The following is a 27,993-nucleotide window of genomic DNA, read 5'->3' on the forward strand; positions in this document are numbered from 1 at the left end:
TAGTCAAGGATGTAGCTCAGTGTTTTTGTGTGAAGGTTCATAATAAACTTTAGATAAATACTGCATGAAATGAGAAGAGGAACCCGGACTTATTAAAAAATGAATTATTTGTTCAATTACCAGCTTATTCTGTTACTTCCCACTGTAGAGAATTCTGAAAATATTTCACATTTGGTAACAATAGCAACTTTCTTCTCTGGAACTACATTAACAACTCCAGAAGAGATAGCTGAATTTACTAATTCTAAATCAATAGAAGTTGTTTCCTGCTTGTTGTAGGACATCCTTCTGATGATAAAGAGAAGCTTCTTTAAAAAGACCTAATTTCCTTTTGTTTAAGTAAAGAGCTTATACAGAGATAAAGGTGCTCACTACTGCTTATGAAGTTTAATACATGATTAGGAGTATTAATTCATGTCTATATAAATCCTTCTGAAAAATATATTCTTCATTTTTTTTCTGGTTTCTTTACTTTAAAAAAGCCTAACCCAAACATAGAGATGGGAAGAGCAATTAAAAATCCTTACAAAACTTTAAGATCTTGAACTTCATAGGCTTGTATCAGCTTGCTAGGAGTTGGGAAGAGGAAAAAGAAACAAATTTCCACGGACAAGTTCTAGTGTGCTTTTAATTTTATACTGAACATTTGAGTACTGCAGAGGCTGCAGTTGCTAAATGTTGATAGATTGTGTCAGTGGGGCACAGAAGTGTTATGGTAGGAATATTGCTTCTACATTATAACTTATTAAGCTGTCGTTTGAGCAGGTCATAGTATAGTATTCAGGGCATCCATCCTGATTGTGATGCCGTTAGTGGAACAGAGGTAAAAACTGCAGCACAGCATATATTGGTCTGTAAAAGTAAATGCTACTGCAGTGAAAATGTCTGTAGAGAGGCAGCTGAGGCCACTGAACAATGTGGCAGGCCAGTGTAGGAGAGAACTGTTTTTCAAGAGAACAACAGGAAAATACACGACTACATTAAAACCTTTTCACTTTTTCAACATTGTACCTTTTGATTTCATAATTTCAAATTCTATTTTAACTCTGAAACCCATACTTCAGCTAATTTATATTTCATAGAAATTTCAAAGACACCCTACAGACATCTGATAAGTGACATTTCTTTTCAAGATCTTGCACACAATATTGAGTGGAGAAATATCTCTTTTTTTTTTTTTTTTTTAAATCCTTAGAAAGAGTATAGAAAAGATTTGGAAGAAGGGATGAAAGGAAAAGGAATGACAGTGATTGAAGATACACCAGATTTGATTAGAGTGAAAAACGCAGCTCAGATACTAAATGAGGTATGTTATGCTACTCAAGGTTATTGATGTCACAGAAATTTTGCTCTTTGTTATACTCAACTGAAAATAGTCACATTTTTTGTTACATAATTTACAATGAAATATGTAAGTATTGAAACTAGGACTATTTCTGTTTTGCTTTAAGAATATAGAAAAACTCTGGAAAAAACTTATGACAAATATTTCATATTTTCAGGCAATTAAAAGGTCAATGGAAATTGTTAAGGGTGGTCAGTAGATACAGCATTTAAAGCTGAGTTTTCTCTTCCACCTGTTTATTTGTTCAGCTAGTATAATTAGTACTGTGGTGGAAAAAGGTTGACTTAATAGACTGGTAAATAAAGGTCAATGAGACAACTTCTAGTTTTTTGGAATGACGTACGTGCTATCTGAAAATAAGTATCCGTGATGACTGCCAGGCATCTTGGGAAGATCTTTTATCCAAACAAACTATTCTACTTGCGAAAACCTTCTTCGAAAAGTAGAGTTGCTCCTGAAGAATGGATTTTCTTGAGCTTGCGATTCATCCAATGCAAACAGGCAGGTGAAGGCTCCTTCCAGAGGATATTTTTAGAACTGAACTTCAGTATTAACTGTGTTGGTCTAAGTTGCTCTGGAGGTTATGTGGAAGCACAAAAGTGTGCAACCTACGCCCATGGAAGAGCTGGGCGTGGAAGACTCCTTGATCTTGTACTGTCTCTTGCCTGGGAGCAGCAGTGGGGCTATAGGGTGTGGGGAGAGAAGGGGGAAGGCAAAGCTCGGGCTGCACCTCATGTCTTCAGGGAGGCACTCTGAGAGTAATATATATATTTATTTTATGTATTTATATGCTTTCTATTAATTTAATATGTATGTGTATGTATTTGTGTTTATTCACACGCATATACTTACATAGCCATAAGCACCAGTGAGAATGTCATGTATGGGGCCAGTCTGACCACTGTAAAGGAGTGCAGGAATATACAGCTGTAACTCCCAGGAGTACCTTTTTCTTGGTGTTTTACACAATACAGAGCTCGGAGGAAACATCTGCCATTCCACCTTTAACAGAGAGGAAGTGAGGGATGATGTCTTCTCACAGGTTAACTTATACTTTTTGCAAAAAACCTGTGGTTTGTGAAGTTGAGAGGTTTTTTATCACATTTATTTCCACATGAGAGTGAGAGAAATGGAAGTCTGAAAGTCATCTTGCTCTTGTTCTAGTAAGTGGTCAGACCATTGCATTGAGTAGAAGGATATTCTCCTTTTTCTTTCTAACTGATGTCCAACCTAAAAATAATTAAGAAACAAGAAAAGTAAGAGGAAACTTTTGAATTATATGTATTTATTTTGAAAAAAACACCTGTTTTCCACAGGCAGAGATAAACTAGAATACAAAAAGAGTGATTACTACTATGGTAACACAAATAGCACTGGTGGAGAATCTTTTAATTTTTAATTAAAAAAAAAAAGTACAATCATTGTATACAATATTTCAGTATTACATTTTAATATGTTTGCTGATGAAAAAGAAATATATCCTTGCTTGGACAAGCTGAAGATCAAATATTCATTTTGTTTTCTGGTTATTGGTTATTTATAATTTATGTTGTGAGGAAAAAACAGTGCTCATGGATGAGTACTGCCACTTGCCTAATGGCTGTGGTTCAGCAAAGACCTATTAAATGAATAAATTACAACTTCCTGCTCTGAAAGTTCACTGGAAACAATGCTGTATGGTATTTCTAACATGTAGTGTTTTCATAAATAAAATATTTTCTTAAAAGCAAAATGTATTGCAGTTAGGCTGGCACCAAGTACCAGCTTATTACACTGTGTTCTGTAGAGCTAAACTTCCCTTTTACTTTAGAGGATAATTGTAGCAAGCTGTGTGGACTGATTTCCCCCCATACACTGCCAAATTAAAAATTCAGTGGTAGAGTTTTATATATTCAGTGAATATCTCCTAAAGGTTTCCTCCTGTAGTTTGTTATGCGTTTTCCTGACAGGAGCTTGCCCAGACTCTTGAGAATTGTGACTCTTGAGATTTCTGATGGCCACTAAATCTTAAATTTGATCTCTTGTGCAAAAACTACCTGTAACTCTCTGGCTATTATGAATATGATGTATGAAGTTTTATCTTCACAGAAACAATACAAGAAAGACCTGGAAACTGAAATTAAAGGGAAGGGCATGCAAGTTGGCCCAGATACTCCTGAGATAAGACGAGCCAAGAAAGCTTCTGAAATTGCGAGCATGGTCGGTACTGTACCTGGTACAAGCTTTCCTTTTGATAGAATGTAACCAATTATTGTCGTTGAGAATTCCAGGTGGTGACCAATCTAGGCATTAGCAATACCACAGATTTCACCAAATACCCGATGCATTTTGCTGCAATGAGTCTAAAAGCTGCATAATCAGCATATGGGGGAAAGTTAAGACTTCCCAGAACTTCGATATTTCCGCCATCTTTTGCAGGTGGCACTTGTTTCTCATGAAGCATGCCTGGCCTGGGCTGTGTACTGTACCTGTGAGCCCTACTGCTTTTAGGTCTAAATGGCTGCTTGTTGAGGTAGGGCCAAATGGTAAGCAGAGTCAGAGAGATGCTGAAGCCTTATGACCCCAGCCTTGCAAAGCACAGCTGAGGGAGAAAGCCTTGTCTGCATGAGTTTGTGACTGTGACTGCCAAAGCTGTAAAGGCAGGTCGATGTGAAAGGCTGCCTCGGATTTGAAATAAGCAGCCTGTTAAAAGAATTTTTTAACTGGTCAGCAGCTACAGCGTAGGCATCTCACAGATAGGTCCTACAAAGCTGATGCTGTTGAATCAAAAGTTATTTGGTGTTTTAAGAATGCTGTTCAGCGGAATCACACAGATTAAAGTAGGAACCATTAAAGAATTTGGCTGTCAGACATGAGTATTTCCAATGCTATTATTTTCAGAAAGAATACAAAAAAGACTTGGAGAATGAAATTAAAGGAAAGGGAATGGGAGTGGGCATGGATACCCCTGATATACAACGAGCCAAAAAAGCTTCTGAAATTGTAAGCCAGGTGAGTACAGAACGAACCTCTTAAGATTATTTTGGAAGTAAAACACAATGAGATGTTAAAAACACAAAATCTTCTTGAACATACTTCGGCTAAAAGGAATAAGTAGTGCACAATAGTGCTGTCAGAATAGCTTTGAAGAAAGCATGAACAAATAACTGTAGAATTAGTTTTTTCTTTTTTTATCTTCTTTTTTCTTCAGAAAGAATATAAAAAGGACCTGGAGACTGAAATTATAGGAAAAGGAATGCAAGTTGGCCCATATACTCCTGAAATACAACGCGTCAAAAGGGCTTCAGAAATAGCAAGTCAGGTAGGCATAGTTCAAAGGCTGAATGTTTTAATTCTGTGTAACAATAAGTACTTGACACATATGGTTCAAAATACTTCTTTTATAGCTCTGTGGAGGCTTTCACACCCATATTAAATTAATTTATATGTAGTAAAAAGTCCTACTGCCTGATTCTTATTTGTATTTAGGCCTGTCATGCCATGTAAATTGAATTTGTTTACATCTACTTGCAGGTCTTTTTACATTACCCAATGAGAAGATGAAGGGAAATCACGTAATATATATTATAATACTTACAAATATAAAATATATATATTTTCAGTGTGGGACACAGTGTAAGGTGTGATGATAACAATGGCATGGAGAACAGAGGTTGAAATAAACACTGTACAAGGATGTTGAGGCTCATCTGCAATAAGCATCTTTTGTTGCAATTTGGATATTCTGAGCCCAAGAAACCAGGAAATAGGCATTTAAAAATTATTTTTCAGAAAATGTACAAAGATGAAGCAGAGAAGATGCTCTGTAACTATTCTGCTGTCCCAGACACTCCAGAGATGGAGAGGATAAAATGTACTCAGAAAAACATCAGTTCAGTGAGTAATAGTGCTTCTCTCTTCACTTGCAACTTTTCAGATATTTTTCAGTTTAAATAGCCTCTCTTGTGCCACAGCATGAAATAGGGAACTTATGAGTAAATGTCCTTTGAACCATTTGCATCATTTTCCTGCCAAAAGCTGTATCACTTGTTTCTTTCAGTAAAAAAAATACCCGGCTTTTTTAGGTGTGACACTGTTATTTTGGATTGCTAAACCACTTATACCACCTTGCCAAGCCACAGTTATTTTTAAATGAAGCTCCTTTTTCTTTTTTTCATCAAGGCCCAGGAAGTACTTTATTTAAAAGGACAAAAATTGTAAGGCTTCTTACTGCACATGTAAGATTTTTCATCCATTTCCTATCATATGTACAGAACATCAGGATTCGGGTATAAAATTAGAACAGATCAGGTTTCATAAATACCTATGTCTAATGATTTTATATTATACTGCGTATATTTTTAAATTTTATGCTAGATTTAAGTTTCAGTTTATTCCTAAATATAAATGATGTGCTTAGATTTTTAAAATTGCCCAGTTTGGGATGCATTCAGTTTCATTTCCTTTTTGGGCCCATTAATTCTGCCATTGTAATTCAGGCTTTGCTTGTAATATAACAGAGAACAGGAGAGGAGTACATATAGCCTCCAGAAACAAGGCTGTCCAGTCAGAGTCTGTTTTTTATGGCAGACAAAGCAATACTAATAAAGCAAATGATTTGAGAGAAAAGAATGCAAGTTGCTTAAGTATTTTAGTGTTACCTGACGCACATTTTGTTCTTTATCTCGGAGATATTCTTAGCTTCTCCAGCGCTGCACAAGTACAAGGTCAATTAGTTTTCCTCACGGGTGTTTACCCACAGCAATCCCATATCAGTGCAGCTTCACTGGGGCAGCAGGAGCCTGTGGGGAGAAGAGAGAAGGAAAGTCTCTAAGGCTGCTCCAGGCAGTAGTCTCTCCTGTAACATCTTCCAGCCATTACCTGCCCCTTTTCTTCCTTCAGATGAGAGCAGCTGAAAGCTACATCTTTCTAATATGAGCTGTTGGCAGGTCCACTGGCCCCAATTTTGTTTCTTGTAATCTATTGCCTATTGGTTTTGAATGGTGCTCTGCTGCATGGTGTGATGGTGATTAGCACTGTATCTCATGTCACTGGCATCTTAATGTGATACGCTGAAACTCCATGTAACAGGGGATCCAAGCCATCCACTCCTGATCTGCTTTCCTCCCTGCTCCAGTCTTTGATAGCTTTTGAAGAAGTCCTCAAATAGGTCAGCAGGTCTGGCAGTGTGGGCTCTCTAACAGTTAGATACCAGGCAGATAATAACCTTCCACTACTTCATTAAACCTTGACAAGCCTCTGACACATCTGAACCCCTTGCAGCCCTGAAGACCAGTCTGAGCTTTCTGTGCCAAGGCTGACAATTATCCCCTTTGCTAGTGTACTAGGTAATATGAAATAAAAATATTTTGTCTTTGAGGCGATTTATGTTTTCTTTATTTATCATCCTTTCTTCTGTTTCCGAACTGGATCCTCCAAATGTAAGAAAGCAGTTTATAGCTATGATTCAATTATTTTTTTTCCTTTCTCTATGTTTTAATCTTTCAGCATTCTGTGCAATTAAGATTATAAGGGTAATTTACTTTTTGCTAAGTTATGATATATCTGGGGCCAGCCCCAGTATAAAAAAAATAATGACCCCTAATAGGCTTCTGATTTTTGGATTTTGTCTTACATATTTTCCTGCCTTAAGGGACAAAAAAAAAGTGGCTAGCTCTGCATATAAGGTCAGTGCTGCTTTTAGCTCACTAGCTCATTTGGCAGATGATTTACAGTAGGATATTTACTGCACAGTCATCTCTTTCACAGAAAAGTTCCCACCTGCAACATTTTTTACCACTCCTTCCTTGGTAGAAGAAAAAAGTATATTTTAGTTCAGTCCACTGTGTAAATCTTCCTACCTTACACTGACATGTTGGTACAGAAGAATTTTCAAGTTCTTACTCATAAACCATCTTTGTTCTCACCTGGTAAAAGAAAATTCTGAATTGTTAAAGGTTTTCTGAATATTTAAAACAGGATTTGTGGACATAAATAATTCACTCTTCTCTAGAATATTTGGCAGTACTGGTCACCCTACGTTACAGAGACCTTCAAGGAAGTAGGAGAAATTCACCAAGAATAATGGTTTATTGATAGGGAAAAAAAAAAGTTAAATCTTGGTTCAAGAAAGGCAGAAATACTAAATGGTGAAGATTTATTTTATGAACTCCAGGATCAGACTTGTATTTACACTACAAGCCTGGAAATACTTACTGGAATGGCAACGTTTGTGACACCAAATACTGAAATTCAAATAAAACTTATTTAGGAGTTTTGCAGCATGAACTGGTGCTCCATGGTTCTTTAAATTATAGCCACATTTGGAATTTGTGGAGCCGTTATTTTACTGTCTCTTTCAGTAACTTTGAATGATTGAGTCTGTTGATACACTTTGTGTTTTATCTTTTACTGAAACAACTGAAATAGAGAGGAGAATTATATAAACAGCATGTGAATATTTTCAGAAGTGAGCTTTGTTTTTAGATACAGTCCTCAGCTTTCTGGATGGAACCTAGAAATAAAAAAAAATTGCATGACTTGCAATGTAGATCTGGTTGTTCTGGTTATTTTGTCATGAATATGTCAATTTTCTAGTTTGTTAAATTAGAAATAATATCTGTTCACTTCTCAGAGTATTTTAAGATCTGAAGATTAAAAAACAATTCAAACCTTGCATGTACATGCACGTTCAATTACACTGAAATGAGTGAGATTACTCAAGCATAAAATTACATTTGTAAATGTTTATAGATTATGATTTAAACTTTAATATTATCTCCAAAGTTAAAACTATCATTACAAATACTTAGAAATGTTTGAGGTCAGTCTAAAGGATGATAATAGATTACCTGGTTTACAGTTGAAAACAAACAGGATGTTATTATAGTTATTGATAACTTGAGTGATTTATGAAAAATTCGAGTATGTGCTTTCTTAGCAAGATTTATAGCCAGACCAATTTGGAACTTGGACAATTGCCCAGCCCTTTTATGAGAACTTGTACTTGCATTGCTAACAGCCTCATAATTACTTTTTCTTATGGGGAAATGAAGGTGTTTTATAAGAAGGAAGTAGGAGCTGGCACAGCTGTAAAAGAGACTCCAGAGATTGAAAGAGTAAAGAAAAATCAACAGAATATTAGTTCGGTAAGTGTTATCAACATTAATTATTCTTATGTGAGTAAATGGTGGTCAATTTTTTTTCCATCTTGTATACTAAAAATTCTATGTTTTTACATCACACATCTCATTCAAATACTGCTCCACTGGATTTTGGATATAAAGCTCCATTCTAGTAGAGTTAGAGCTCCACTCTAGTGTAGTTCTTCTGTGTCCAAAGGTAGAATTTCAAATTGAAGCATCATGAAAAACAGGAAAAACTTTGAACTGAGTAATTGAGGAAAGAGTTTTGTCCTTCTAGAGTGAGAAGCATGAAATGTATTTCTTGATATGACAGACTGAACAGTAGTTGTAATTTGCAATTTGGAAGAATATATAATTATTTAGGTTGGAAAAGACCTTGAAGATCATCATGTCCAACTGTTAAACTAAGACTGCCAACTCCACCACTCAACAATGTCCCTAAGCACCATGTCTACACGTCTTTTAAACACATCCAGGGATGGTGACTCAACCACTTCCCTGGGCAGCCTGTTCCTGTGCTTTACAACCCTTTCAGTCAAGAAATTTTTCATAAGATCTAACCTAAACCTCCCCTGGCACAACTTGAGACCATTTCCTCTCATCCTATCACTTGCTACTTGGGAGAAGAGCCCAACACCTCCATGCTACAACCTCCTTTCAGGTAGTTGTAGACAGCAATAAGGTCTCCCCTCAGCCTCCTTTTCTCCAGGATAAACAGCCCCAGTTCCCTCAGCCACTGCTCATCAGACTTGTGCTCCAGACCCGTGAACATCTTTGTTGCCCTTCTCTGAACTCTCTCTAGCTCCTCAGTGTCTTTCTTGTAGTGAGGGGCCCAAATCATATAACAAAAAAGAAAATCTGTAAAGTTCCTGTATAGTCCACATGTATTACATAGGCATTGGTACAGTTTTCACTTCAAGAAGGGGAAAATGGATGTCCAGACTTGAGCTATGTGAAAAGGTGGAGGATTTGCACCTCTTTACATCCTGATGGCAAGTTGATCTGTGGATGTCATGGGACTGGTTCTGAATTGATGTTGTTCATAGACGGATGCCCAATTTCTTTGGTAGTTTAATGGGCAACTAAAATTAAAATATCAAAATGAGAGTTTTCTACTAGTAGAACATGCTTTTCTGATAAATATGTGACAAAATGTGGAAAAGTGACTGCCAAGCAAGAAGACACTTGTAGTCGCATTGATCACTTGTTTGGATTTTTTGGAGTGGAGTCCTCTGGGGTCATTTTTATGTTTGTGACATTTTCTGATGATTAGATGCTTTTTTAAAAAGAAAGTTTGAAGGTAACACTAGATTGTGTTTAAATATTAGTTGAAATCCAAATTACAGACTCTGGACACCTATTCTACTAGAATTTCCTTGTTTACTAAGTAGTCTTAAATACTCAATTTCCCACCAAAGTCACGTGGGGAATTTCCATAAAATTTTGAAAAACTCATATTTTCCTTGGAATTTTTCTTTGCTCCATCCATCATGTTTCATCTTGTTGTGAGACACAGTGCAATCTGAAGATTCAGTGCGAGCAATCATGGGTCCTAAGTACTGAAATAGCATTTCTGGTTGGGAAGCTGTGAGTTTTCTTGATTCAACAGTGGGGTGGGGGGTTTTTTGTTTGTTTTTTTTTGTTTGTTGGTTTGTTGGTTTGTTTGTTCTCCCCCTGCCTCCTCCTCCCCCCATGCTTTTTTTTTTTTTAAGCCAGATTTGTACTGATGTTCTACAAACAAAACCCTGATCTCCTGTTACCTATTTGATCTCCAGTTACCACAGACATTTGTTTCAAGAGCAGTCACACACAAACACAGGCTTATTAAGAGCAGTCTTACTCTCACGCTTTTTCTCCGTACCTTAAAAAGTGAAATGGAAAAATAGCGTGCAGTGCTCTTGCTGTTTTAGAAATTCTAAACGGTGGTGAAGAGGGGAAAATGAAAGGTGGATCAGTATGCTAGTAAGCACATGTAAACAAAAGCATATCAAGAGAAACACAAAATGCATTAGTGGTTTAGTGGTATGATGTAAGTAGCATGACCTATACATGGCTAGGCTGTGTGTAGAGTTAATATTTTACAAATATGTTTTATTACATGTAGTATACTTAAGATTACTTAAGTCTTGTATAATATTTATTAAAAGTGTAGAATGCCAAATTTAAAAGCAATGTGCAAGAAAATTTTAAATTATATGTCAGTAGGAGGGAAATTATATTGTGTAGTTTATGGGAGTCCCAATGGAAGGGTGAATTACACCAATTTGACTCCACTAGATTTAAACTTTTTACGTATAGCTTTGAATTTAGCCAGAAGGATGACAGTTTTAAAACTATTTGCTGAGCTACATGAAATTATGGAATGTGAAGCACACCTGCAGTGAAAAAAAACCCAGACCACCAGACCAAAATAACATGCACTGTATAACCAAGCCATACAAAAAAGTCCATTGCATCATCTTCTGAAAGTGATCAAATTCTTCCAGATGATATATATTGTAGACAAAACTGAGAATGTTCTGTTTTCAAATCCCAAAAACCAAGGTGGTGACAGTTGAGATGCCTGAGCTGATCTCACCTGTTGTGATGATGGTTTTGAAAGTAGAAGCCTCCTAAATAGTTGGACTCAAGATCTCACAGAACTTTGAAAGCAAACATCAGACCCGTGGACTGTGACTGATTCTGAACCAAGAAGCTACAAATACCTAAGAGAATTTGAAAAACACCTTGTTTATATTGAGGGACAGGCAGGACTGGGAACAGCCCTGGGAAGAAGGTTTTTGGGGGAAGAGTGTAGTTGTGGTTTTGTTTGTTTGAAATCCATGAGGAAACCCCTGTGATATGTCAGTCAACACCACAAAGCTGGGGTCTGATTAAAACTCAAGCAATTGACATTTTGAAGCATGTTAAGGACTAGTAGCGCTGCCAATTCTTAAGCTTACCTAATAGTCTCTATTAAAAGACTTTTTTTTCCAGTGGTTCAGTACTTCTGCCAGTCCTAAGCTGTCTGGACTGAAATTTTCCATTCCTGGTCTGTGCTTCAGGCTGCTTTGGTTTTATTTATTTATCAATTTCAGCCAAATCAGTTTCCAAGTATGAGCTTAGAGAAAAACAAGTTGTTTTGTCTGTGTTAGAAAATTGGCACTGTCCAGAAGTACCATGTCTTGGAGAAGAGAGAAGAAAATTATCTACTAAGTGACATTTGGTAAAGTGAATTTGGGAGAAAAAGAGACCAGGGATGAGGAACTGAAAGTGTAGAAAGGCTTAGTCATGGACAAAGTGGAGAGGCCAAATGTGGGGAAAGCTGCCTTCCAGAAGAGCTGAAACAGAACTCAGGTCATTTAGACACATCACTCCCTGGCCGTCAGGGTGTTTCTGAGGTACCCTTGGTCAAATATTTTTCCTTTAATGATGGTGTCCATGGAGGTAACAAACTATGATTGTTTTCATGGGTTTGTCCAGTCAATCTAAACAAACCACAAGGCATTTAAGGTGAAGGTGCACGAAGGAATGTAAATTTGCAGTTTTTTAAATAATGAGAAATTACCTCTCCAAGAGGTACTTTAAGGAGGTATTATTAAGGTCACTATGTCAATACTCAAAAGCAAGAACCTGAATTCAAGTCCCTGTGTCTAGACCTGATGATCCAATGCCCAAGTATATGATTTTTATGCTTTGCCGTGGGGGAGAACCTGGTTTGCAAAGTACAGTTCAATGGGAATTCTCATTTGAATGCAGGTACTGTATAATCCTATGTTTTTCAAAATTATGTAGCCAGATTAGCTGTTACTTGTCTGTACTCTCTAGTAAAAATAGTACCTTTCCTTGTCACAATTCCCTTTTTCCACCATTCACAGCAAAATTAGTGAATTAGCACCTGTGAAAAACGCAGATGCTTGAGCAAGGAGCAACACAGAAAAGTTCCTGAAGAAATCAGTAATTCTGTCTTCAAAGCAGGACCTTAGAGCAGTTAAAAAAACCTGGCATCAGTCATCGTTTGCATGCAAATGACTCGCTAAGTAAGAGTCATTGATTATGTGTAATGAATGAGGCAGAATTCTCTTGAGAAAAGCAGCTTTTGGTAACACATAAAGATGATTATGAAGCACTTGAAGAGGAAAAGAATGAAGTAGTATAAAATGTATTAAAAGCTGTATATGGAGCATATTTGTACAAGAGGCAGAACTAAGGTTACATTTAAGTTGTGTCATTTTCTTGAGTCCTTGATTTTGCAGCCTTAAAATGTGTTTAACAGAAGTTTTGTATGCCACGTTTATATAAAACCGTACAAATAGATTCATTATGCTGTACTTCTCCTCCCTTGAGTCTTGCTAATGAAAAATATTTCTAACTGTTACACATTACTGCCCGCACAATTTTGAATGTTTTTGTGAATTTTGCTGTTTTATTACCATTGTAAAGAAAAAGAAAGCATGCCATACCACTGTAAAGGATGGCATGGTCTGCAAGTATTGTTTGGTTTTTGGTGGCATAAGAGATTTGAAAATGAAAGTGCTGAATACTGGAAAGGTATTTAGTAGCAGACAGTAAGAAAAAGGCAATGCACAGATTTGTCCAAGATGACCCTTTTGGATAGCATATGGAAAACCAGAAATATGATGTCTCTATTTTTAGTACCATGTCCACTTAGCCTTTCAATTCTTTCTCATTAAGATGAATTCCAGTTTTGGTACATATTGTGTATAATTGAAGAAATTCTAGTTCTGTGCTGCTTTTAAATTACGGAGTCTACCATATCCAAACATACTGCTGTTTAGAAGAGATTAAATGTGGCAAAAGCAACAGTGAAAATCTGACAGCATCATCAAAGGCATCATCCATGCAAACATCTGCATTGTCCATGATATGTCTATGTGTCTTTTTACAGAACTTGAATGACACTTTGAAGCCGTCCACCTTTTTAAGAACACATCTGTGAAATGTCTGGTTTCTAAAATGGACAGGTAGTCTTCTCTAGCAAGATCATAGCAGGACCAAGTCCTTGTCAGAGTGCTGCAGATCTCCAAGTAGTATATGCAGCATCACAATTATCGTGAAGTTAGCCAGTCCCATGTGGTGTATATTCCTGCTGTAAGAGTTTTAGGATACTAGACTTGTTATATGCACTCTCTGGTGCATAGTATCAAGCAAGATGCATTGGAAACTCTGGCGGCCTGTTTCAGAAATTAAGTATAACTATTCCTGTTCAGGCCAATAGTGTTGATAGATGTGGTCTGGCAGTGCAGTTTGTGTAAGGGAGAGATTGCAAAAAGTTATGTTTTAGTGCTTGTCTGTATCTTCTTTAAATTGCTAATATTTTGTAATATTTATTGTGCAGATCAAATACAAAGAAGAAATTCAGCATGCAACAGCTATTTCTGATCCACCCGAACTAAGGAGAGTTAAGGAAAACCAGAAGAATATTAGCAATGTGTGCCTCATTTTCAGTGCTTGCACACTTCTCTCTGCTGTTTTGTGTTTGTGCCTCAGTGAATATGTCTGTGGTATTTGTGCTGGTTCCTGTTTGTCCACAAGGACTAATTTAATCAATTAATGATAAAATGATAATTCCTTAACATTGCACTTTGATTAACATCAATGAGAGTGAAGTATTCCTGTTGAAGTATCCATTGTCTGTGTCTGAAACAGAAGAACTGCAAGAGGGTGAGTACTAAGTATCATGTAGAAAGATGTGGGTGTTTATTAAGGAATGGTATTTTCCATCCACATGCAGTGTGCTCTCTAATGATGACTAACACGCTGTTGTATTTCTGTTACTTGTAAGTCTCTGTGTAATATCTTCTGCCATGCTTGCTAGGTTCAGTACAAAGAACAGCTCTACAAAGCTACGCCTGTGAGTGTCACCCCTGAGATTGAAAGAGTGAAGAGGAATCAAGAGAATGTCAGCATGGGAAGTTCCTCTCATTTAATCCTTTGTATAATTTTTGGGTGCAAAGGATGAATACAAAGTTCTTTCTGCAGAATCTGTGCCTTTTCTTTAGTTAGGTGTGGGCTCAGTAATGGAATTACTTGAAAACCCTCTTTTAGGAAGCAATTGTGAAAAGCTGTTGCTTGGTTTGGGAAATGGCATGTGAAGCATAACAAATCTGATTAACGAAATGGCTGAAGTGTTTTGAAATGTTACTCTCTGTCTTGGATATTTGCAAGAAATCTTGACAGATTTTTTTTTTCTTAACAGAATATCCTTTTCCAGCTTTTTTTTTTTTCCCCCCGCTTTGTTTTGTAAATAATTGGCTACAGTTGTACTCAAACTCCAGCTCTCTTCCCTGTCTCCTTCTGGTTCCTCAGTAACCTTCCTATCGTAATTCAGTATATATGGCTGACATAACCATTAGAAAGTTATACTATTTGCAGAAGCACAGGGTAGGCTGCCTTCCTGCACTGCTGAAGTTGTACCTTGTTAATGAGTCTTCAAGAGACCAACTGTTCTCACTGGGAAGTGCCATCAGCAGCCGTATTTCATGGGGCTACAAATAGCTACAGTCTTTCCCTGGGGTGTTTTCTGCCATGTTCCCCAAATTAATTTAGAGTTACAATTTTCAAGAATACTGTCCCTCTAACTTAAGTGTATGCTATTTATCCCTGGATTTATGTTGATATATCTAGCTTTCCTAAAATGCATGCTCTTCAAAACAACCTGTTTTCCCAAGAGATTTTAGCCAGTCTGTGTAGTTGTTCTACTCACGTCATTGTTTACCTTTCAACTGTTTTTGTGTTGTGCAAATTTCATTGTAAAGATTAAATTATCTTTCAGGTCACTTGAATAGCTTTGGGCTAAGATTCTTTAACTTCAGGCATTTCTAGAAACATTAAGTCTTGAATAACCATTTTATCTTTACAAATGGAAGTTTGCAAGTTTAATCCATTTGATAGCTTACCATTGTTTTTATAAGATGTTAATTTTTCAGTTGGAATATGTTGATGTGGACAGACCAAAACTGTGTTGTGTAAGAAGACAGTTGCTTGACAGACCAAAACTGTGTTGTGTAAGAAGACAGTTGCTTGAACAATATGTGTGTTAATGCCACAGTGCACTGCGGAATTATGAGCATCATGTGTCAGCACAGTTATCACACAAAACCAAGAGCTTAGTAAAAAAAAGAAAAATATTTGTATGGAAACATTTATTTTATGTAAAACTATATGGATTGACATAAATCATGCAAGAATCTCTAATTATTTACTAAATGTGTACCATATCTGACTTCTCAGTATTTGGGGCCAGAGTTAATGTTAGACTGATTGCTCTGTCAATGCCACATCCTATCCTTTATCCTCTTTAGATGCTGATCCTCCCTTGAGTGTGCATTTGCTTAATGCATCATTGCTACAGTATATTTTGTTAAAAATCTATAGAGGGGGCAGTCCTACAGTACATTTAAATAAACACATGGTGAAATTTAGCCAGTTGGATTCAATCGACAGTTGTCTGATTTATTGCACCCCCTGTGTTTAACCATCTTTGAATACATAGAGTACAGAAGTGAGAATATTGATAGTATCCTTATGGAATCTCTGTGTCTGGACAAATATACATTTACAGTGGGAATTGCTGAAATTAAGTGTTTTTTTTCATTTGCTCTGCTTGGCTTTACTACATTATTTGTGGTTTAACCCATTCCAAATATAACGTATTTCTCTATGCTGCCAAGGACCAGTGTGGTGAATGTCAAGATGTTGTGTGCATATGTGTGTATATATCCACACAAATGCATTAATAAAGAGACTATCCAGAAAGAACTCAAGGTTATGCTTCAAAAATCAAGTTTTATAAGCTTTAATGAACTTCAAATGCATTTCAGCTTTCCAGTTGTTTCCTGGATGACCTTTTAAATCATACATTTTAATGTAATACATTGTGATATTGCTTGAGCTGAAATAGTATGTACCATTTTATTCTGTTAAATAATAGGTTCACTACAGAGAGCAGCCTGGCAAAGCTACTGCTGTGAGTGTCACTCCTGAGATAGAGAGAGTCAAGAAGAATCAAGACAATATCAGCTCGGCAAGTTGTTTGAATCTTTTTGTCATTTAGATTTTCAGTCATTGTACAAATATAACAAGGATATGCTTTTCCATTTAGACTTGATGCGTCAAATGAATCTAACTGCATCATCCACAGAATGGATTTTTTTTTTTATCCTTTGAGTACCTGCACTGCACATATGGGGAACAAAAATATTCAGACTTGCCTGATTATTCTTGCAAAAAAATATGGGTTGTATTTGCACCAGTATTTTTCCAGAAGAGAGTCAGTAGAAGTTAGTCATTCTTTCAAGAATCTTCACCTCTCGTTACTGAGTTTTAGTTGCTAGATTGCAGGAATAAATTACAGAAAAGAACAAAGGAAATGTGAATATAGCTTTAGTGAAAATTTCATTTTTTCGTGATTCAAAGCATGGAAGCATATAGTCATCCATTCTACCTTGTCACATGCCACTTGTGTTAGAGCTGAGTAGTCCTAAATAGATCCTATTACTAAACACTAAAGAGTAAAATACTATGTTTTTCTTGGCTTTCATGATAGTACTTATCTTTTTTTTTTTTTTGAAAGAAGCAAGGAAGAAGTGAAAACAGCACAGTGCAGTGAAGGACCAGACTAGTTATATTACAGTCTGTGTCCTCAACACTGAAACAACATCAGTGACAAAGCCCGTGCAGATGGTAAATAGAACAGGTTTCATGCAGAGCAACTCTCTCAAGGTGGCAGAAGAGAATTAATGGTAGTGAACACTTTAGAACTGAGTGTAGGAGGGAAAAATAAAGTAGGTTGGATTTGTCAGAGGATTTGTCTAAGGACAAAGGAAGAGAATGTGACCTTGTAACCATGTATGTCTTAAGTACATTCTTATAATGTTCTTGCATATTTACCATAGTCAATTAGTTTTGAGGTGCATAGTTAAAATAAGAGGGAAACTTCCCAGCAGTTCTAAACTTTAAATAATTTTTTAATTTCTGAAAATTAATTTTTTTTCAAGAGACACTTTCACTTTGTTTCTCATGATTTAAAGGGATAAATACTCCTCTATGTTAATGAGCAATAAATGAAAATTAAACTATGTTGGCTGCAATTATTCTGTCAAAAAGATGCCTTATATTCAAAAGCATATGTAGTTGAGTATATTTGCTAAGAAAGTTTATTGTTTAATTAAGAAAGGTTTGAAGAATATGCAGTACAATATATTTCTGTTTCTCTGTACACCACTTCAAACTTACCTAAGAAACATAGACACCAAGACTCATATTTTCATAGATATGTTGTTATTAGCTAATATGTAATTTTAAGGAGAATGAGACAATTTCAATATGTGGTTTCTCTCATCACAAACTTGTGATGAAATAGATTTGCACAACTGTTTTGAGAAGTAATGCTTTGAGTGTGAACATATAGATAAGTCTAAAATACTGAGTACCCAGGTTACAATGCAATGTAGGAGCTAAGAGAGTCCATTAGTAGAAGAATTCAACCAGCTGGAAGAAGAAGTGAGAGTACTCACTCTAGAAACTAGTAGAGCCAACTGCTTTTACTGTTTTAGATTTTTTATTTTTAAACAGATAATTAACCTTACATCTTTACAAATCTGTAAAATGCCACAAAAGAAGCTAATTAGGAGAAATGTGATATAGAAGGTTCTGTACTTACTGATGCACAAAACACAGAGCCCAAATATTCTCTTTGAAAACAGCATATTCAGATTTGTCCGAGACATGTTAATTTTGTGCTGCTAGCTACCAAACAGGAGTAAGGAGGCTTCCACAGGACTAATCCGCTCATGAGAGCTGAATTGCTTGGGGACCCAGGGTTTCTCATGCTAATCCCAAGCCGGAAGCAGACTGAGGACAGAATCCAGGTCTGTCTAGGTAATAAGAAGGTAGCTTACCATCAGGCATACAAATATGTTTTAAAGAAATCCAAGTCACAGTGGTGTTTTCTTATTATTTTTCTTATTTTTCAGTTGATAAATGAATTATTGCCCTTATGTCATTTAAATGGTCAAGAGTTTCAGCTTTCAGGTAAATACTATTTTTTTGAGTAAGTGATTGATGGAATAAACATGCCCTTTGGCCTTACCAATATACTAGCTCATCCGCGTCCTCCCTCTGAAATAAGTCACTAGAAAATGAGTGTAAAGAAAGAAACAAGAAAAATCTTGGGCATTGTCATTTGGAAATGATACCGTTGCATGGTGTGATTCTCACCGTCCTTTCTACTGTAAACAAAAACTTCATGTGTGCTGTTGTTGCTGTTTTGCAGGTCAAGTACAGCAGTGATCAGAGGCAAATGAAAGGTAGACGTAGTGTGCTGCTAGACACACCTGAGCTAAGGCATGTCAAAGAAACACAAAACAACATCTCAATGGTAGGGTACTTTCTTCCTATAACTAGAGTATACTAAGGAATGTCACTTGACTTCCACTGGATTTTGCCTTCCATTAATATAGGTAACTAATGAAACTCTCTGCTCAAGTATGGAAGGAATATTTTCTTCTTATGCCTATAGAGGGAGTGTTTGCTAACTGCATATGACTGTAATGAACATTTTCAAAATACTAATAAAAAGTTTTCTAACAGTTAAATGTCTGTTCTTTTGTTTGAGTTCTTTTTTTCTTTAAAAATGTATACGCCTCATTTGAGCATCATACAATTTGACTGGATTAGGTGACACACTTCACCTTGTGCCTGTGCACGTTTCTGGTTTCTGTGTGACTTTTGTTCTTGGAATGAGTTGTTTTGTGTGCATTTGCTTGAGTGAGAATGTTTGTCAATTTAATTCCTTGATGATTAAGACTGTTTAAAAAGTAAATATGCATAATCAGGGATGCTACCTTTATAACTCTTACTAATATTGGTTTTGTTCCAATGCTTGGTTGTATAACACTTTCTACCCTAATGTCCTTGTTTTTAATTCCTCCTCCCCCTCCAGTCTTTTTTTTTTTTCTCCTTTTTTTTTTCTTTTTTTCTGTTTTGGAAAGCAGGCTGCTTAGAATAACTGCAATTCTTTCTAAAAACCTATGTGGAAACCCAGCTGGCATATAATAAAACAGAAGAGCAAAAGAGTACCTTTTCTGTGAAACTGTGCATTTATTCAAATTCTCAGTGAATGAAAATACTTGAGTTCTTCAGAACTATAACTGCTGGGATATCTTTTACTGACAGATTGTTGTCTATATCAGTAGAGTAGTTGTCTATATCAGTAGAGAGCCATCCTTTCGTAGAGAAGAAGGGAATGGACCAGATGACCTCCTGAGGGCTTTTCCTGTCCTGTGTGACTGTAAGATGATGCTTTGCTGCTTGAGTTAATGCCTAATTCAGTGGCAAAGGAAAACAAATGCAAAATTGATAATAAAATATCAGGAAATCAAGTTAGAGAGATAGAAAAGACTTGGCCAGCCATCCAGCCTATCTCATGTGTGTAACAATTCTGTTGTGGTGCAAAACCAGAAGAATATAAGTGCCCCATAAAACAAACATGTACGCATGCCTGCATAGAATAACAATTCGCTGTCAATTGCAGCTTGGGGAAAAATGTAATTCTTTTTGCTTTCCTAGGTAAAATACCATGAAGATTTTGAGAAGACAAAGGGCAGAGGCTTTACCCCAGTGGTAGATGATCCTGTAACGGAGCGGGTGCGTAAAAACACCCAAATTGTGAGTGATGCAGCATATAAAGGTGTGCATCCACATATTGTTGAAATGGATAGAAGACCTGGAATAATTGTTGGTAAGTTGTTAAATACTATTGCTATTGAAAACACTGTAGGGAAATGAAAGCCTCTGCTTGTATTCTCCATTATAACCAAGAAGTAGTACTCCCAGATTTCATTTTCACTCTTTTCTCAGTATGAAACTTGCATTGAACTACTGGTTCAATAGCAGCTTGTAGCGAAGTAATAATGGGAATGAATGGGAGATATATTATCACTTACTCTGTATTTTTTCTTGAAATATGGATAGTCTTGCTATTACTTTAAGTTTGAATTTTGACTCTTCAAGAAAGACCAAAACATCTACAATAATCTTCATTTTGCACAGAAGAGAGATGATTAAAGCTGTGATTCTCCAAGATTTCAGTGTTTAAGTGCTGCAGTCCAGTTTGTGATTTCCCCTTCTGTCAGTCAGCAATTTCTCCAGAGCTGCACATTCTCCATTTACCTCTTGTTTTAGAATTTCACACAGCTTTCAAAACATCATCAGTAACTTATTAGATCTCTGGTAAGCCAAATACCAGTGTTCAGAAATGATGTTCTAAAAGATGGTTCAAGATAAGACCAAGTGTTCAAGGAGTAGAATACAGACTGGTTTTGTATGTAGAGACAGAGTATTGCATTAAGATGTAATTTGGGATATTCATAATAAACACTATTTCAGAATCAAAACGAATATTTAAAATCTCTTACAAGTTAGCAAGTCCGCTATGGCAAAGGAAATGGTAACCTGTTGTTATTTTTTTCTCCTTTCTTTTTCTTTCGGTGTGTCCTTTTCCTGAGATAACACTCTAAAGTCCCTCATAGATAGTAATAACAGCAAGGGTTGACTTTAAGTCTGTATCTCAAAAAGTCAGAGAAATTGCAGGTCGAATGGACTAATCCATTTGACCATCCATGGTTATATAGTCCATCCTCCTGCCTAAAACAAGGTTAACTCTATCTATATAATTCCTGGCAGATACATATCCAGTATTTTCCTTAAAGTCTCCGAATGAGTCTGCTGTGGTTTGACCCCAGCTGGCAACTAAGCACCATGCATCTGCTCGCTCAGTCTCCACCAGATGAAGAAGTATATTTCTTTCCTTTTGTATAGCCACCTTTTACATGTCTGCAGCTACAGCCTGATGTCAGAAAGGATTTCTTAAAAGTGAGTGTCTAGAGGCCTCTACCCAGGGAATGTACTGATGCTTTTAAGACCATGCAAGTCTCACGCATTCTGGATCTCGGGAAACAACTTGTTCAGAAAATCATTGTCTTTAGAGACTCAAGTGCTTGAACTCACTTCCATAGCTAGAGGTGGTGCAGGCAAAGAGAGTGAGAAGAGCTCCTGCAAAATTGCAGTTTGCAAGATGCCGTTTAATGCACATTCCAAACCTCCTGCTCTGTGCTGCATTGCACATGTCCTGTAGCCCTGTGTGAGAATGAGTGCAATCCTGACTTCAATAACTAAAGGCTTGCTGATACAAATGGATTAGGATTAAGAACATTGCTGATATAAAATATTGATCTGTAAGTAACTGAAATACTAGTACTGTTATCACCTTAAAATACTCCGGTATCAAAACACACAGGAATTCTTAACTCCCCATGCCCCACAAACAGCAAAAATAGTGCAACTATTTAAAGGAAATAGGCCATGACAAACCTGTGAGCCTAATATCCAGTGATATTTCAGATAATATTTTTTTTCAGAGTGAACTGCGATTATAATATCTCCTTGTTCAAAAAGAAGCACTGAGCTCCCTGCTCATGGAATGTCCTTGGCAGCTGGGGAAAAAAAAATCACAGACTGAAAAAAAAGATCTTTGACTCTCTTGAATTTTTTCCTAGCTGATAATTGATCAGCAAGTTAGGAAAAGTACCTCTGTGTTAGAGTCCATTTGGTTGGTTGTTGGCGAAGCTGTAAAAACTTTTTCAAATGCCCAACTGCTAAAATTAATGCCTCTGCTTTAGGAAATAGGCATTAGTTTTAAACATGCTAAAGCCATTCTAAACCTATCAAGATAAGTTAATCTAACTGAGCCTTGATCTGTGACTAAAAAGTCTGCATTATTCTCATGTGAGTATAAGGATATTTTAAATTGGCAGAAGTTACCAGGAAGTTAAAACTGATTGGTGCTATAAATTGCCGAGATTCTCATTCTGTGTATGTTGTTTCAGATTACAGAGAGAGATAAAGTAAACATGGCTGCTGCACTGATAACTGCCGCCAAGCTGTACTTATTAAGTTTTTTACTTACAAAGGCATGATCAAACAGGAAAAGTTGGGCATTCACCTGTTCCCCCACCCCTCTCATGCCTTTCAATTCTCTATGTAGTTGCATAATTTGTCACTGTTAGGACTAACACATAGTTTATCAAAAGATTTTTACATTGGCTGTTATTCATCTTGTCAAGAGGGAATTAGCACTGCACCTCACCTTCTGGGAGTTGCAGTAGATAACACATAATGTACATACATTGAATGTATTCTAAAGCCATTGCTTTTATTTTATTATCTCTGTCTGTTCTTTCCATTGCCTCTAAGCTATTAATCATTTGAAACATGACATATTTGGGGTCCCCACAGTCCTGCTTTACCTACCAACCCATTATTTAGCTTTGTACCACTCAAACCAGCAAAAGGAGCAAGTTGGGAAGACAATTTTTTTTCTCATTTCCAATACCTTGAGTAAATTTTGAAGAAAAAATAAATTTTGAAGGTCTGCCTGAGAAGTAAACCACTAGTAAAAAAGTGTGATCTAGTAAATTTGTGCTTCAACTGATTGTAGTTTATGTTAAGGTTTTATTTTAAACTCGTTTGGAGAGATTAAATGATTCTTATGTTTTTAGACATAGTAGATAAGTTTTACATATATTAGATTGTTATGTGTAGATCAAGAATTTACATCGTAGCTGCTTCTGCATTTGTTATAAGACTCCTCTTAACCTGTACAATGCTGTAATTATTTGTTGGAGGTTTATTAAAAACATGGTTGAATCTGTACTCACTTTTCTGCTGTGATTATAACTTGAACTCAGATATGAAATTATTTCCTATGGACTCCTTTTATCTTTCAATATCCAGTTCAGATATGTGAATTCAAGAGATACTAACAACTTACTTGTATGAATTAAAGCTGAAGATCTTATGATTACTACTGTTATGAATTCAAAAAATGGTTTTTGAAAGTGGGGTAGTGAATCAACAGTAAGTCCGTGTCCCAGGAAACTAAGATATTTGGAAGACAAAGGGAATTACTAGTTAAGTTCAAGAGTGGGCTTCATTTTACCCAACTGTAGATGCCTACAATGTAGATTTCCAGAGCTGAATTTGTTACCTTAGTCCACTTTTTGTATTAATTAAAAAAGATGGATACTTTTGAGTTTATATGAATTGAGCAACTTGTAGAAATTTATTTTGGATATGATGAACTATGCCCCTGATTCCGCTTATTAGGCTGACTTGATCTGGACTGTATGCAAAGGAGGGCCTGTAGCAGCCCTGTCAGCTATAGAGATGTATACTGCCAACTATCAGCTGTAGGAATATATACTGCAGCGTCTCCATGAAGGAAGTATGCTGTTGCTTGACTGGGGAAATAATCTTGTAGCTCTGATGATTTTGGTTCTGCTAGTGAAGAAGAGATCTGGTATGTGATATTTCATTTTTTTCCATTTATTTAAACTTAAGAAAATACTATGGTCATATTTAGAAAACGAAAACAAAAATGGAGTGAAAAAGATTCCTTAAAATAATGTCAATGCTTAAAATGGATGCACTAAGTTCTTTTAAGCAGGAAATTAATGCTTTCCAGTCCTTTCAGGTGAATATCGAGATTTTTGCGTTAATTTCTAGACTAAAGAAACTGTTCACTGATTGTTAAAACTCATTCCTTTCATGCTTTTACTTCCTTTGTTGTTTGTCTGTCTTATCATTTCTGTACTTTGGGAAAAGATCTTAAAGTCTGGCGCACAGATCCTGGCTCCATCTTCGACATTGATCCTCTGGAGGACAATATTCAGTCTAGGAGTCTACATATGCTTTCTGGTATTGTTTATATCCAGACTTTTCCCCAAAACAGCTTTTTATGTTTGTGAAACTAAGCTGATACAGTACATTTTCAGGTCAATGTGCTAGCCATGTGTTTTATGTTTTTATATATATATATATATATATATATGGCAGTATCTTAAAGCAGAGTTTTATAGGAACTTCAGCTATAATCACATGTGCAGATGAGAAATAGTGAAAGAAATCTTATCTTAAACAAGTTATTCATACCACTTACAGTCACTTAAAAAGCATTGACCTGCTTTGTCCTCACTATAAGCAGAATTTTCAAATAGTTGGATCTTACTAAAATTTCAGATATATAGAATAGGTGGCCTATTTATGAAATTGATTTATTTTCTATGCACATTTTGCTTATATGGCACATGATATTATGCCTTGTGCTATTGTTTGCAACTCCAGTGTGTTCATAATTTAAGGGTAGATGGGAAAGAAGGTAATATGATAGGCAGCAATGTTTTGGTTCCACAAGTTTTTGATTTTTTTTTTTCCCCTGGAAATGTTTATTTTGAATGGTTAATTTTGCACATCTATTTTATTTGCTACTAATAGTGGAACTTTAAGTATTCTTTTGAATGTCATGCAGCAATATTTCCACATGCACTTTTATGCATTCTGGGATGAAGGAACATTTTGATTTTCCACTGCAAATTTTCATATGCTTCATCTTCATCCTTTTTTTCTCCATTATCTCAATCCTACCTTCTGTTTCTGCTGTTCTTTTAAAGCAGAGGACAAGCTTAGTTGTATCTATTTTGAAGCAACCTTTTGAACTAGTGGTGCTCAAAATGGATACGAAATTGTAAACAATTCACTTTTCTCTAATTTTAATGCCGTGTATGAATATCAGTGTTAGCAGTGTTGGGGTTGTTCTTGCTGGTCATCTTTGCACTTCAATCATCTATTCACTGTGATAATCTTTCTTTCTACCTTTGTAGAAAGAGCAAGTCGTTACAGTAAGCAGTATTTACATTCTACCGGTTTGGGAGATTACAAATCAGATGGCTCTGAGACGAACCCTACCTTTTCTTACTGCAGTGAGATAACAAGGCCATCTGACGAAGGAGGTACCCCTCATTGCCACCTTTTCCACTAATGACACTGTCACAGTGTGTTGAGACCTCACAGACCTGTATTAACTCTGTATCCTTGTATAGTTACAAATCATTAGAAATTTTGTAAGCCATTGCCTGGTTAAGGAAGCAAAGGAAAATCTCAAGACTGCACAGTTTCTTGCATGCCGTGTTACTTTTCTTTGTATTCTCTTTCACCACTTTGGTAACATTGTCAGTCCAAAAGCCCCGCTAACTCCTGTTTACAGTGCTTATGAGAAAGTGTGTTGTGTTTTTGCAAAATGTACATGAATCTGATCTTTTTTTCTCTCAAAAGATACAATGTAACTGAAAAATACACCTCTGAACAGAAAAAAAAAAATACTGTGTGTTTTTTGGTGAGCAAATCAAGCATATCATAATATTTTAGTAACTGAAGTACTTCTTCACATATTAAACTGTGCAGGTGCTTGTGGCTCCCTGTTTCCACCCTCAAAAACCCAAAAAGTTTATCAACTGCCAACTTTCTCCCATATGAAAATTTTCTTATACTCTCAGCAGTTTGGTAACTAAGGTTAATATTTGGCTAGGAAGCTTGTTTAGTCTGATATTGTTTAACATGGATTAATATTAGAATACTTTGATGAACATGCATTCCCAGGTACAAAACCACATCTTGCATCTGTTTGATGCATTAGATTAGAACAAAATTTATGAAAATGATGAATAAGGGTCCAGTCATCCCGGTGGCATTACAGTGTATACCAGACTTGACTGGTGAATTGTAAATATTCAGAAACTTTACATTTTAAATATGTATATTTAAAACAAGTAGTGATTTCTACTTCTCAGTTGTGAAAGAACATGCACTAAAAAGGTTATCCAAAGGGTTACTAATTTTTTTAGAAGATGTTAGAGTAAAGGTATTGCTACCATTTAGTTGCCTGCATCCTTGAATTACCCATGCTTTTAGAAGATTTTAAGGCATCTTAATTGTAGACTGTGCTTATATTCTCCCACTCACCAGAGTAATATGTCATTATAGTGGCCAGTGTTTAGGGAATCTACATTTTCTGTTAGGTGCCGTGTAAATAAATACAAGCAGTTCTGATTAAGAACAGGTGAGGAAAAAGTGTTCAGACTGAGGAACTAACTCTGAACAGAGAAAGAAACACACATCTTTGACAGAACTGAAATCCCTTATATCATGTCTGTCCATCTTTATTTGCTATTTCACCTGTATTCCCAAGTGTTTTAATAGACAATAGCAATAATCCGCGTCCTGCTGGGTTTTATGTCTCTTCATGGGATGATGCAAAGTGGGCTTCGCAGTCCAGTGCATATTGTCTCTCTGTATCTGTTCTGATCTTTTTTGGCTCTATTTCAAGCCATTTTAACATTGCTTTGTCGGCTTGATTTGATAGTTAACAGATATGTTTTATTACTTGCCATACTGAGAAGAGGAAATGGACTTTATTTCGACAGTTGTTTTGGTACTAGCCAGCATGCTTTTTGTGTCTCTATTTGAATCTGTTGTTGTGGTGATGTGTTGAATAGATCCTTGCCAAGATCAACATATTTTAGCAAGATATTGTTTCCGCTTTTGACCCAGCCGGCTAGCCAGGGTTTGAGCACATGCAGACAGTTCCCATTGCAGGGAGAAATAAATGCCAGAGCTAAGTAATTTGACATAATCCTAATGATCTACAAGAAAATGCCATTTTTGTGAACACACTGAGAAAAAAACAGCAGAAGACAGCATCCTTGGTCAAAAATATCAACCTTTTTCATGGCAGCATCCCATGTAAAATGTCCTTTAGCACACAGCCACAAGGTGAGTTTTGTCTTGACCTTTATACAGTGTCCCTCATGGCACATCACAGTAAATGAGTACCAAATCCATTTTGCTGAGATTTCATGGCTGTTTCTCATGGCATTTGTACTTTTAGATCAATCAGTGTTTCTCACAGGCAATTGTTCAATCTGATGGTGTGCCAACATGAAAGGTAGTTGGAGACCTGTGACCAATTTTACAGCCTCTAAGTGTCCTTGACCTTGTCTCATAATCTTTCAGATATTTCTACCTTGTTCACTTGCTAATTTATTCTAGATACCTTTACTGATATTTGACCCTCAATTCAAGTCTTCCACTGCCACTGCTGATGGAATTGTTCCTTAACCACCTCTCCTAGCCCTTAGCTGGGCCCCTGGTTTCATACTAGATGTCAAAGGCTTATCCAGATCTAAATAACTCTCATCTTTGGGAAATTTCAGTAAAAACATCACAGGGAGGCTACTAATGTTGTTCACTAGAAGTACTTCTTCCTATTTGATTCCCTGACCATTATTTTAGGTGACAAGGTTGAGCTGAGCCAAGTGTGCCCTCCAGGGAGCTTTCCCCAAAAAATCAGTAGATTGTTGCATGATGTAAGTTCAGGAAAATCCCTGTTCTCCCTTTTAGACTACTGCAGGTAAAACTGGATAGGAAACAATTTTTAATGCTTTCCAGCAAGCCTGATGTAGGTGATGAACTTCCATTTTGATATTCTTTTTGAAATTACTTTTCATATTTGTCTGTCCTTTTTGTAGATTCTCTCTGTTAGTGTTTTTCAAGGCTGATTTTATTACTTCATGGTATCATTGAATTTTTTCGCCATAGTTGACAAAAGGTGTTGCACCAGAGTTTCAC

General features: G+C 36.3%; 1 protein-coding gene across 2 annotated transcripts in view; it reads left to right on the forward strand.

Annotated features, from left to right (window-relative positions):
- NEBL (nebulette) overlaps positions 1-27,993 on the forward strand; it is a 261,626-nt gene that overhangs the window by 205,780 nt on the left and 27,853 nt on the right. The window contains exons 13-25 of one of the 2 annotated variants that reach the window (XM_065627753.1): positions 1,196-1,306; positions 3,434-3,544; positions 4,226-4,336; positions 4,536-4,646; positions 5,117-5,221; positions 8,380-8,472; positions 13,808-13,900; positions 14,288-14,379; positions 16,402-16,495; positions 18,746-18,850; positions 20,041-20,212; positions 24,136-24,228; positions 25,191-25,319. In XM_065627753.1, the coding sequence (XP_065483825.1) occupies positions 1,196-1,306; positions 3,434-3,544; positions 4,226-4,336; positions 4,536-4,646; positions 5,117-5,221; positions 8,380-8,472; positions 13,808-13,900; positions 14,288-14,379; positions 16,402-16,495; positions 18,746-18,850; positions 20,041-20,212; positions 24,136-24,228; positions 25,191-25,319 (1,420 nt within the window). The remainder of the gene's footprint in view (positions 1-1,195; positions 1,307-3,433; positions 3,545-4,225; positions 4,337-4,535; positions 4,647-5,116; positions 5,222-8,379; positions 8,473-13,807; positions 13,901-14,287; positions 14,380-16,401; positions 16,496-18,745; positions 18,851-20,040; positions 20,213-24,135; positions 24,229-25,190; positions 25,320-27,993) is intronic. The other variant, XM_065627754.1, reaches the window with a different exon arrangement.

Source organism: Caloenas nicobarica, chromosome 2 (assembly GCF_036013445.1).
Source record: "Caloenas nicobarica isolate bCalNic1 chromosome 2, bCalNic1.hap1, whole genome shotgun sequence".
Taxonomy (NCBI): Eukaryota; Metazoa; Chordata; class Aves; order Columbiformes; family Columbidae; genus Caloenas; species Caloenas nicobarica.